Raw genomic sequence first — 13,071 nt, forward strand, 5'->3', positions numbered from 1 at the left:
GCGTGCATAGTTTTCAGATCCAAGCGCGTATCTAAGTATTTCATTTTCTTCCCAGCATAATGAGTGTCTTCGACGGGAAAGATGCGATGTGGCTATCTATCAAATTTATTACATTTTCTGAAATTTTGGTTGTGCATGGATTTGTTGTACCCATGTCCCGTGAAATTTGATCGTTAACTAGTAACTGGCAAATACGAAAAACACATTTCTGTGATACAGCATGAAGACTGAGAAAAGCATGTTTGCAGACACGATCTCTTCTACTACAGACAATGGCACGGTAAACAAAGGAATGTTGTTTGTTGATGCTATCGATGTTATTGATGACTTTTCTTGGCCTTCTTTTCGTAATGTCACCTGCCATAATTAACCCTAGTAGATAAATATCCTGACTATTATTTTTCCATGTTTAAAAAGTTTGAAAGCATCTCAGTGCAATTATCCTCACTGATATGTTGGAAACGTTCCATTTGACACCTGGAATTTATTAAGTAATCGCAAAGCATGTAGCTCATTCTATGCAATTTATATTACATTGAATTTGTTGAACTGTCAATACTGATACCTTACCAGCAATCAGCACTGGCAGATTTTCCAAAAACTGCTTTCCCACTATAGTCATTGTATGGCATGCTGTAAACTTGATTCCCTTCTTGTGTTCACTTTCATTTTGCTTTCGTTTGGGAGACATTTTGAAAGATGGCATTCTATAACTTACAACAACAGTCAACAATAACCATGACTCATCACTAAGTTGGCACCAAGTTAGTGTTTTGTTACACTTTCTGCACCTGCTATCTAGTTTGAAGGTGGCTTAGTGCAAGCTCACTGGCAGGACACAACATGCTGCGGAGAAAGGAACTAAGTCACTGACTTGATTACTTTCTCCTCGGCTTATAACAAATTGAACTCGTGTTATCCCCACAGGAAGAAGCCAAACATAGTTCATTTCGTAACAGTAAGGTGTGTCTTGGTCTGCTTAATACATGTATGTAAAAAAAAGTGAAAATCGCTAAAAAGTGTCTTATTTCCTTTCCCCACTGATTGATTCCATTAAATGTAAGTATCTCTGCCAATAACAGCAGGACATAAAGGATGTATGTAAGCATATCACAGTTTTGTATTTCAATCTTGTCCAGTTTTTATAGGTATCAACTTTTATCGCGTAAGCCTCTCTCTACTGATTACGCATTCGCCAATGCACAATGAGTACTATGTAAACATGACTCCCTTTGTGTCAATAGTTGAGGGGTAGCTTGTCCAATACAGAGCTATAAACTCTGTGAGAATTTCATCGATGAAAGACTGCTAGATTGTAACAAAAGAAACAAACAGAGAAATGGTAGAGGCTTTGAACATGCTTGAAAGTATAAATTATTAAACGTGGCTTCATTTTTAGCACACAGATATAGAAACTGTCTGAGCCAGTACCGTAAAACTGAATATCGGGCTTTGTGTTTTTCACAGGTTTTAGGAAAAGTTAGCATTGTAAATATTACAAAGATGTCGTTCAAAGCAATCCTACACTTCAGGCTTTACAGATTTTTTTAACATAAAAAAATCATTTATGACAGAAAAAGCAAGAGGTTCCTCCTCCCCACCCCCCAACCACCTCCACCTCCCCCTTCCCCATTTTTGAGGAGAAAATATTTTGTTATTGTAAGAGAGTGGTGTAAAAAACATTGACTTTTAGGATAAGCTGGTTGGTTGGTTGGTTGGTTGGTTGGTTGGGGGAAGGATACCAGACAGCGTGGTCATCGGTCTCATCGGATTAGGGAGGGATGGGGAAGGAAGTCGGCCGTGCCCTTTCAGAGGAACCATCCCGGCATTTGCCTGGAGTGATTTAGGGAAATCACGATAAGCTGGTGAAGTAACTAGTTCTATGTTATATAGTGGTATAACTATGATTTGTTAGTATGAGCACTAACAAGTTTTTAGTCAGTAACGGAACTGCCCTCTGCGGGTGCTGGGGTAAGTGTAGGCCCGAGGTATTACTGCCTGTCGTAAGAGGCTACTAAAAGGAGTCTCACACATTTTGGCCTGTGTGTGTTGCAAATTTCTGTTGATAATTATGTGCCATTTGGGGAAGGATACCTTACGTGGTGTTTTTTGTTTCTTCATCATACGCCAAGATCTTGCATGCTACTTATTGTCATGTAGCGGGCTTTGCACCCAACATCTTACAGGTTGCCTACTTCTTGTCTCCTACACCGTCCCATCCTTCGCACCCATGACAAATGGTGGGTTTGTCATGTACCCTCTTCGTTGTAGCCCCCTGACAACACAGTGATCGCACTGCTGATGCCAGAGCTGAGACCTCCCCACGTATGCCGAGGAGTAGGTGCCCACCCTTCTGGGGCACCAGGAGTCCCGGCAATGGCCATCCCACCAGGTGGCCCTTGTTGAGGTTGGGTGCTAGTGGGGAGAGGCCCTGCTCGGAGTTGGTGGCATCAGGGCAGATGACGCGCAATGAAACGAGTTAAATCAAATCAAGCTGGTGGTCACTCGGCCCCAGCAGTCTCAAAGCGTGTTGAATGATATCAGTGCTGTGACCTATGACTCCCGATCGTTCCCCTCCCTGGCTACACCTTGGGAGGACCATTGGGCAACCTGGTCTCGAGAGCCATATTCACCTCAATATCTCGTTTGCAGCAGGACTGGTGAAGAGACCTTTCCGGCAACAAAGACCCAGTTTTTTGTGGACCATCTTGAAGATAGGTTTGGGGAAGTGGCGGCATTGTCCAAAATGCATAGTGGGTCGATTCTGATCCAGGCGGCCTCCCCAGCTATCACGGGTGCTGCTCACCTGTGATAAGTTGGGTGACATCCCTGTCTTTATTACGCCCCACAGAAGCTTTAACATGGTACAGGGTATTATTTTCCATCGTGACCTCCTTTTGGAGTCGGATGGGGAGCTACGCATGAACTTGGTGCGACAGGGTGTCCACTTCATCCGGCACGTGCATAGAGGTCCCAAAGATAACAGGGTTGCTACTGGTGCCTTTATCTTGGCTTTTGAGGGTGACTCGTTACCTGAAAAGGTAAAGGTAATGGTTTACCGTTGCGGTGTAAAACCTTGCGTTCCTCCTCCTGTGCGGTGCTTAAAGTGCTGGAGGTTTGGCCACGTCATCTCGCTGTAACTCCAGCAGCACCTGCCGGGATTGCAGTCATCCTCTGCACCTGGGCACTCGGTGTGTGCTTCCTCCCTCGTGTCAAGTGTGGGAAGTGCCACTCCCCCTGATTGTCCTGTGCTCCATAAGGAGCGGCGAATAATGGAACTCAAAACCCTGGACAGGCTCACCTATCAAGGTGCAAAAAGGAAATACGAATGCCTTCATCCCGTTCCAGTGGCTGCATCATATGCTGTGACTGCGACTTCATTTCCCCGTTGGCGATGGCTGTCCCTGCGTTTGTTAAACCTCCATTGGGCCCTCAGGGCTGCCCCGACTCTTCCCCCATGTCCATGATGAGGGACACTGCTCCTTCTGGTGCTCCCATGGTACATCCCTTGGGGGACCAACCCCCCACATTGACGGTGCTATTGTACTCCCACCCTCCCAACCATCTGGAGGTACACCAGCCTTCTCCGGCTTCTCTCATGCAGAAAGGGTCACTTGGGAGACTAACTTCGCAGGCACCCTCCAGTGTGACAGCTGATGTCAGTCAGTGGCTCAAGGAGCCACGGGTAGCCGATCGAGGAATTTCCCCCTCTTTGTGTGTCCCTGACCTTCCTTCTGTGACTCCCTCCCAGGTTGCTGCTAAGGAGCCTGGGGCCTGGGATTGGGGGAGTGGGGGGGGGGGGGGGTTGAGGAGGAGGAGGAGGAGGAGAAACAGAGGAAAAAGAAGAAGAAGAAAACAAAGCTGGGTAAGGAGGAATAGGTTCCAGTTGCCTCTGCATCTGAGGATGATTTGCTGATTTTGGCGTCCCCCAACAACCTCAATCTCACCTCTACCTTTGACACAATGGTTCTTGATTCAGGCTCTCTTTTGGTGGCGATAGATGACTCGGTGGCGTAATCTGCCTCCTCAGTCTATTCACACATTTTTTCGTCTGTGGGTGATGTCATTCTTCATTGGAATTGGCATGGTTTTTTCCACCACCTTGCTGAGCTTCAACAACTTATCAGACTTCACCTTTTCTATTGCATGGCTCTCCAGGAAATTTGGTTTCCGGCAATATGAACCCCCACCCTTTGTGGCTATCGGGGTTATGATAAGAATCGGGCAGCTTATGAGAGGATGTCTGGTGGAGTCTGCGTCTACATCCTCAACTCTCTTTAAAGCGAGTGTGTCCCTCTTCAAACACCTTCAGAGGCTGTCGCTGTTAGGGTCAGGACGCCGCAGGCTGTTACTGTCTGCAGTATCTATCTTCCACCGGATGGTAATGTCCCAAACCATGTATTGGCTGTGATGATATGGGCTATGCCATCACCTTTCCTGTTACTGGGTGACTTTAATGCCCATAACCCTTGGTGGGGTGGGTTGGTGGCAACAGGCCGAGGCACTGTCATTGAGCAAGTGTTGGCACAGCTCGACCATTCCCTCTTAAATAATTGTGCCTCCACTCATTTCAGTGTGACGCATGGCCTGTACTCAGCCTTAGACCTTTGGTCTGCAGCCCTGGCCTTCTATCATCTGTCTAATGGAGTGTGCATGATGACTTGTGCGGCAGTGACCACTTTCCGATCTTTGTCACTGCCACAGCATCACTCGTCGGGGTGCCTCCCCATATGAGCCTTGAATAAGGCTGACTGGGACTCGTTCACCTCCATTGCCACTGTTGAGCCTCTTTCTCATAACACCATTGATGTGGTGGTTCACACGATAACCACCGGCATTGTTTCTGCAGTGGAATCTGCAATTTCCTGTTAGTCCAGGTCCCCTCAGCGGAGGACTGTGCCTTGGTGGTCACTGGAGATCGCTGAGGCGATTAGAGATTGCAGGCAGGCCCTCCAACTTCATAAGCTGCACCCATCACTGGAACGTCTCCTTACCTGTAAGCGACTCTGTGCTGCGCCTTACTCACCGACAAAAGCAGCAGTGCTGGGAAAGGCATATCTCCACCTTTGGTATCCGTAACTCTCCACCGCAGGTTTGCACCAAGATTAGGTGTCTTTATGGGTATCAGACCCCTGTCAGTGTACCTGGGCTTTCCCTGAATGGAGCAGTCTGTACTGAATCAGTCACGATTGCAGAACTCTTAGCAGAGTATTATGCTCAGAGTTCTGCTGCTATGAATTACCTGCTGGCCTTCCGCTCCCTGAAAGAGCGGTTGGAACGTTAGAGCTGTTCATTCCATACGCACAACCCCATATCGTACAATGCTCGATTCGGTGAGTGGAAATTCCAAAGTGCCCTAGCCGCTTGCCCTGATCCGGCTCCTGAGCCAGATCGCATCCACTATCAAATGCTCAAACACCTCTCGGTGCCCTGCCAGCAACGCCTCCTACACCTTTTCAACCGTATGTGGGTTGAGGGTGAGTTACCATCTCAATGGCAGAAAGCATTATCATATACAAGTGCTGAAGCTTGGCAAGAACCCACTGGAGGTGGGCAGCTACCACCCCATTAGCGTCACCAATGTCCTGTGAAGTTTGCTCAAATGCATGGTGAGCCGGAGGTTGAGTTGGCTACTTGACCGATAATCTGGTCTGCCATCCGTACGGATTTGCCTGCCATCAGCATCTGGTTGCCGTCTTTTTTGACATACGGAAGGCATACGATACAACATGGCGACATCACATCCTCACCACACTTCATGTGTGGGGTTTTAGGGGCCTGCTCCCGATTTTTATTCAAAATTTTCTGTCGCTTTGTTCCTTCTGCATGCAAGTTCGTCCCTCCCATAGTCCCACCAAAGTCCAGGAGAATGAGGTCCCGCAAGGCTCTGTCTTGAGTGCCTCCATATTTTTAGTTGCTATCAATGGACTAGCTGCAGCTGTGGGAACGTCCGTATCAGCTTCTTTGTATGCTGATGACTTTTGCCTGTACTATAGTTCTACTGGCATTGTGGTTGCTGAATTCCAAGTATAGGGCGCTATCTGCAGGGCACAGTCTTGGGCCATCTCGCGCGGCTTCCAGTTCTCGGCCGCCAAGACTTGCATCATGCATTGCTGCTGGCATCACACTGTTCACCCTGAGCCGCAGCTTTATCTTGACGTTGAACCTCTTGCCGTGGTGCTGATCCATCGGTTTTTGGGCTTGCTATTTGCTACCCAGTTCACTTGGCTCCATCATATTTTGCAACTTAAACAAACCTGCTGGTGCCAACTTAGCACTCTTTGTTGCTTGAGTCACACCAGCTGGAATGCCAATCGGTCTACCCTTCTCCAACTATATCATGCGTTGATTCAGTCCCGTCTTGATTATGGGAGCCTGGCTTATGGTTCAGCATCACCTTCAGCATAGCCATTGCTTGACATCCATCCTTCACTGTGGGGTCCGACTTGCAACTGCGGCTTTCTGCACGAGCTCTGTCGACAGCCTACTTGTGGAGGCTGGTGTACCTCTGTTGCAGATCTGGCGCCAACGACTGCTGGCCACTTAAGCTGCGCATATTTGTAGAGTGCCCGGGCATCCCAATTACCGTCTCCTGTTACCCAACATGGTTGTCCATCTTCCGGAACGGCGGCCCTGGTCAGTGTGTCTGATTGCGGTTTGTGCCCAGTCTCTTCTCTGTGGACTTCAGTTTTTCCCTCTCCCACCTCTTTTCCAGGCCCATATGCACATGAGGCAATACTGACCTAACGACTTATCTTAGATGAAAGATTAAGGAAAGGCAAACCTACATTTCTAGCATTTGTAGACTTAGAGAAAGCTTTTGACAATGTTGACTGGAATATTCTCTTTCAAATTCTGAAGGTGGCAGGGGTAAAATACAGGGAGCGAAAGGCTACTTACAATTTGTACAGAAACCAGATGGCAGTTATAAGCATCGAGGGGTATGAAAGGGAAGCAGTGGTTGGGAAGGGAGTGAGACAGTGTTGTAGCCTCTCCCCGACGTTATTCAATCTGTATATTGAGCAAGCAGTAAAGGAAACAAAAGAAAAATTTGGAGTAGGTATTAAAATCCAGGGAGAAGAAATAAAAACTTTTGAGGTTCGCCGATGACATTGTAATTCTGTCAGAGACAGCAAAGGACTTGGAAGAGCAGTTGAACGGAATGGACAGTGTCTTGAAAGGAGGATATAAGATGAACATCAACAAAAGCAAAACGAGGATAATGGAATGTAGTCGAATTAAGTCGGGTGATGCTGAGGGAATTAGATTAGGAAATAAGACGCTTAAAGTAGTAAAGGAGTTTTGCTATTTGGGGAGCAAAATAACTGATGATGGTCGAAGTAGAGAGGATATAAAATGTAGACTGGCAGTGGCAAGGAAAGCATTTCTGAAGAAGAGAAATTTGTTAACATCGAGAATAGATTGAAGTGTCAGGAAGTCGTTTCTGAAAGTATTTGTATGGAGTGTAGCCATGTATGGAAGTGAAACATGGACAATAAATAGTTTGGACAAGAAGAGAATAGAAGCTTTTGAAATGTGGTGCTACAGAAGAATGTTGAAGATTAGGTGGGTAGGTCACGTAACTAATGAGGAGGTATTGAATAGGATTGGGGAGAAGAGAAGTTTGTGGCACAACTTGACTAGAGGGATCAGTTGGTAGGACATGTCCTGAGGCATCAAGGGATCACCAATTTAGCATTGGAGGGCAGTGTGGAGGGTAAAAATCGTATTGGGTGACCAAGAGATGAATACACTAAGCAGATTCAGAAGGATGTAAGTTGCAGTAGGTACTGGGAGATGAAGGAGCATGCACAGGATAGATTAGCATGGAGAGCTGCATCAAACCAGTCTCAGGACTGAACACCACTACAACAACATGCACGTACCCCCATGGTGAGTGCCCCGCCCATGCCTTCAGCTTGATTTAGCACAGGGCCCTCCGCTGACACTTTCTTTCCATCCTTGCTGCGTTTCCTGGCTCTGTCGTAGTCTGTACCGACGGTTCAATGGTTGCTGGTTGAGTTGGTTATGCCTTTACTCTTGGGAAACACTCTGAACAATGCTCATTGTAGGATGGCTGCACTGTATTCACTGCAGAGCTTGTAGCCATCTCTCACACCCTGGAGTATATCTGCTCCTGCTCAGGTGAGTCCTTTGTTAACTGTAGTGACTCCCTGAGCGGTTTATGAGCTATCGACCAGTGTTTTCCACACTCTCGTCTGGCTATCCAGGAGTCCATCCATACTCTTGCCTGTTGTGACCTCTCTGTGGTTTTTGTGTGGACCCCAAGTCATGTCGGTATTCCTGGTAATGAACGTCTTGACATACTGGCCAAACAGGCTATCAGTGCACCAGCACTGGAGATTGGCCTTTCGGAATGACATCTCCAGTCAGTATTGCGGCAAAAAGTCCTTGGTACTTGGGGTGATGAATGGCGCACCCTGTCTTTGCCCAACAAACTTCGGGCCATCAAGGAGACTACAGGTGCCTGGCGCTCCTTCTTGCCATCCTCTCACAAGGACTTAATTGTTCTCTTCTGGCTACGCATTGGCCACACCTGGCTGACGCACGGTCATTTATTGCACTGCAAAAACCCACCTCTGTCGCTGTGGATCAGCATTGACAGTGGTCCACATCTTGTTGGCCTGTCCGCTTTTAACTGTCTGCGGCAGACATTTTCATTGCCTGATACACTCCCTGCCCTTTCAACGGATGACGCTGCAATGGCAGGCTTAGTTTTGAGTTTTCTTCAATCGGGGAGCTTTTATCGCTCGATCTGAGGGGTGGTTTTTTTTCCCTGGCCTTTGGGCCTACGGTCTTTTTTCGACCCCGGCCCCCCCTCCCATGGTTGGCCAGCCACTGTAACACACTGTGTGCCTTTAATTCCTCTTTTCTGGTCTTTGTCTGTCCTTCTTGTTCTTTGTCAGGACAACGTTGCTTGTTTTTCTTCCCTATGGGTGTTTCATGTTAGTGGAAAAAGTGACCGATGGCCTTTCTAGTCTGGTCCCTTCAACCCCCACAAATCAACCAACGAGTAACAGAACTAACCAGTTAGTCACTGCTTCTGCCCTCGCCATCCCATCATATCTTTTTTGTGTATTATTGCCTTTATTTTTCATTTTATGACCTTATGATGATGATGATGATGATGATGCGGTGTTCTTATATTTGTTAATCAAATAACAAAATTTATTTGCATGTGATAAAAATAGAGGCAATTTTCACTATGTTGTGTTGCTTGCATACAGGGTGACAATTGTTGGACTGTATGTAAAAAAGAAAGAAAAGAAAGAAAAAGTGCAAATTAGTTACGAACTACTATGTGTACATACTTTATTCAACATGTAAAGGTCACACAGGTATTCAGTTTAGGTTATGACGTGTTCGATATGCCTGCCATCATTGGCGATGATGTGGTGCTGATGAATAGCGATATTTTGCATGACCCACTGAACTGTCAGAACATCAGTGCTGTCCATGACCTCCTGAATGGCTGTTTTCAGCTCAGCATTGGTGCTGGGGTTATTGCTGTACACCTCGTATTTAATATAGCCCCACAAAAAGGAATTGCATGTGTTCAGATCCAGAGAATATGGTGGCCAATCGAGACCCATGCAAGTGGTCTCTGAGTACCCCAGAGCGAGAATGCGGTCCCCAGAGCGCTCTTCCAGGACATCAAACACACTCATGCTTCAGTGGGGTCAATCTCTGTCATGCCTGAATCACATCTTGTCAAAATCTATGTCACTTTGGATGATGGGGATGAAATCATCTTCCAAAACCTTTATGTACATTTCGGTAGACACCGTGCCATCAAGGAGAACTCACCCGCTGAGGGTGAAGAGACTACTTGATTGCAGAATGCGGATTCCGTGTCCCCCAAATGCGCCAACTTTGATTATTGGCGAACACATCCAAGTGAAAATGGGCTTTGTTGCTAAACCAAACCATGCATGCACATACTAATTCCCATCATGCCCAGTGGCCAACTGTGCAGTTCAAACATTATAATGCAAACTGTTCAAAAGTCATGACAGTTTTATTTCATATAGTTTAGGAATTGTGACCCTGTAGTTTCCATTGACTTTTGTTTGGAAATGAGACACTGGAACAATAAATAAAGCACTTGTAGGTACTCATGTGATGATGTAATGGGTGTCACAAAATAATTTCCCATTTTAGAACGATAAGCACGTAGTAATTCTTCACAATTGATAAAATTACTCATGTAGTTTAGATCTAACTTATGATTTGCTGCATACACTGTGCCAGTGACTGTATTTACTTAACTTCATTTTCCAGGAGGAATACTGTCATGTGGGGAACCCATGTAACATAAGCCCTGAGGAGTACTTCGACAGTGAAGATCTTCATGGAAGGGATATAGGACGTCCTAAAGAAATAAACACAAAAATACAAAAGTTCAAAGTAAGTGCATGAAAAGTCATCTCAACTATTGCACTTTTACTTTTTTAAAAATAAAAAAAAATAATAAAAAAAAGTGATTTGCTTCATAGTAGAAATTAATAACCAACTGCTTCATTTTCGTTTGCTCTTTATATGTAAATGTAATAGGGTTGATTGGTTGTTTTGCTTGGATTAATTTGTTTCATTATGCAGTATGCACCATATCCAGATTTGAATGTTTCACTGTAGGCAGTGGCTTCGCTTTGGCGTACTTAAAAATGTGCAGTATTAAATGTGATATGTTAAGACAGTGAAAGAAACCTGTGACCACTGGAGACAGTGCCACAAGTTCCTCCCAAAAATCTTAACACAACATGCACACAAATGTCATACTAACTAATGTAAATCCACCTGATGATGGAGGTTTAAGCCTTTGAAACGTGTCTTGGAAATAAGTAAAACGGAGACTGGTAACAGTAAACTTGTTGCTTCATTTACTGTCAATAACAGTCACGGTAAAGCCTAACCTAAAATGTTCGCATTTAAAGTTAATGTGCAGTATTGTTGCATCCTTTTTGTAGAAATTGTGTGTAACACACATTAATTATTATTACAACAGAAGAAATGTTTCAGTGTTATTTATTGCAATTTTAAATTTTGTGGATGATATGTTTAAAGGTCAAAAGTTATTGACTTATAGGGAACTTTGTCAATACTCTCACCTTCATTTTGTACACTAGACAGAGTTTGTTAATGAACAGCAGCAGCAACTGTTCTTTTTCTAGTTGCCCATAGCCCAGTCTTGTTTCATTCCCATTAAAAATAAGAAAACTTGTCAATTTCGTAGATAGATTCTAAATTTCAGTTTGTAGTTTCTGTATTTGTGGAAATTTTGTTGCAACAAAATAATAAAGAAGGGTTCATATTTTTAGCTGTTGGCTGTATGAAAGAAATCAGTAACTGCTTTGTAAACATTTGATGACAGTCATATCCTTATTCACCATCACATTTTATTTGGTAGCAGCAGCAGCAGCACTGTGACAAACATAAACTGATAATTAAACTATCTAGATCTCTCTTTCAGTCTTGTTCGTGAAGACAGAATTAGAAACATCTTTGTATTTGTTGACACACACAGCCTGTGACTACTTCACACTTTTGGATAAACAGAAGGAAAGTAACCTCCAACCCAGAGTTTGTTACAAGGCTTGGCCCTCTGCGAGGATGTCGGTGACTTCTGCTGACATGAAAACAAACTCATCCAGTTGTAAAACACCTGGGGGTACAAATGTTGGGGCGTCTCTTTACTGTTTTTGTTTGCCGCGTCTTGCGCTGTGTCCACACCATGTACCTGATAATCCCACGACGGTCGTACTGTTCTGCTCCACACTGCTGCTGGCTTGCCTGAAATTATGGATCTAAATATGCAAGCGGGTTTAGGGGAGCCACTCAACGTTAAGCACAACACTGTCCGACACGAAGCGGGTGATTGTTGATGATGCGGAAGCGAATGATCAAACAAAAGTTCTTGTGCTCATCATGCATAGACAGATATCTGGTACCAATCCTCCGTGACACTAATAAAAATATAACACTGTTCATAAAGTTAATTTTTCTGTTCTCAGTTCTCACTTGTACGAGTGTGCCCGTAACTGTCGCGGTATGGCTGATTGTTGATTATACGAAAACGCGATGACTGAACGCATGTTCTCACGCTCACTACTAGACACTGGCACTTGAATACTCTCTTTTGTGGTAAACTATATTGCTGATCGACATTAGTTCATTCTGAGAGGCTGAACACAGCGTGGATGATTGATGTACAGTGCGACACGCAACAAGAGATACACAAATATGTTATCAGCGGCACTGCTCATTTTTAATTACATCGTTATGCACTTCCCTCTGAATCACTTTCATATTTCATCACTTTACTGTAATAGCATTTGCTGTAACACTTGAACTTCCATAATAACAATGCCTCTCACATGCAGAACTACCACAACACAACATAACAGTTCAGTGTCCCATGCTTGACTATGCAAACACACTGCCCGCAAAGATACTCCGCAACTAAGCCAGCAATATGACAATAAGCTTACACATTTTGTTATGGTGAAATGGAGTGAGATGGTGCAGTGGCACTCTGATCTCGCATTCAGAATGGTGACGATCCAAATATGTGCCTAGCCATCCTGATTTCGATTTTCCGAGATTTTGATAAATCACCCCAGGCAAATGCTGTTATATCTCTTTTGAAATGTAGAAGGTGAGCGGATGGCAGGCCAATGGGTTGCTGCCATGAAGCAGGAGGTCCAACAATTGAGGAAGGTGGTTAAGGACTCCAGTGCTACTTTATTTACGGGTATACATTGATTCCACAGGGCTGGATGCATTGGACCTGACTGCTGACCAGACGCTTGCAGCGACTGCTTTTGGTGTGTCGTGGGAAGGCCCATAGTGCTGGCTCATACCACTGCGGGCTGTAATGATGAAGGCTCTGGCAGTGTCACGCTCTGAGCCAAAGAGTGCCGGAGATTTGTGTTATATTCCCAGTGAGGGCAGGGCAGGTTGCAACTCCTCGTTTCGTCCTCTCATCTGGTGGCATGTTGGTTTGCAGCTCCCTGACCAGGCACTCAGATGGTAATCAGGGATTCGGAGCCC

General features: G+C 45.1%; 1 protein-coding gene across 2 annotated transcripts in view; it reads left to right on the plus strand.

Annotated features, from left to right (window-relative positions):
- Positions 1–13,071, plus strand: part of LOC126272659 (ankyrin repeat domain-containing protein 13D) — a 106,294-nt gene that overhangs the window by 62,935 nt on the left and 30,288 nt on the right. For both annotated transcript variants that reach the window (XM_049975681.1, XM_049975674.1), the window contains one exon: positions 10,303–10,428. In XM_049975681.1, coding sequence (XP_049831638.1) covers positions 10,303–10,428 — 126 coding nt within the window. The remainder of the gene's footprint in view (positions 1–10,302; positions 10,429–13,071) is intronic.

This window comes from Schistocerca gregaria, chromosome 1 (assembly GCF_023897955.1).
Source record: "Schistocerca gregaria isolate iqSchGreg1 chromosome 1, iqSchGreg1.2, whole genome shotgun sequence".
NCBI classification, from domain to species: domain Eukaryota; kingdom Metazoa; phylum Arthropoda; class Insecta; order Orthoptera; family Acrididae; genus Schistocerca; species Schistocerca gregaria.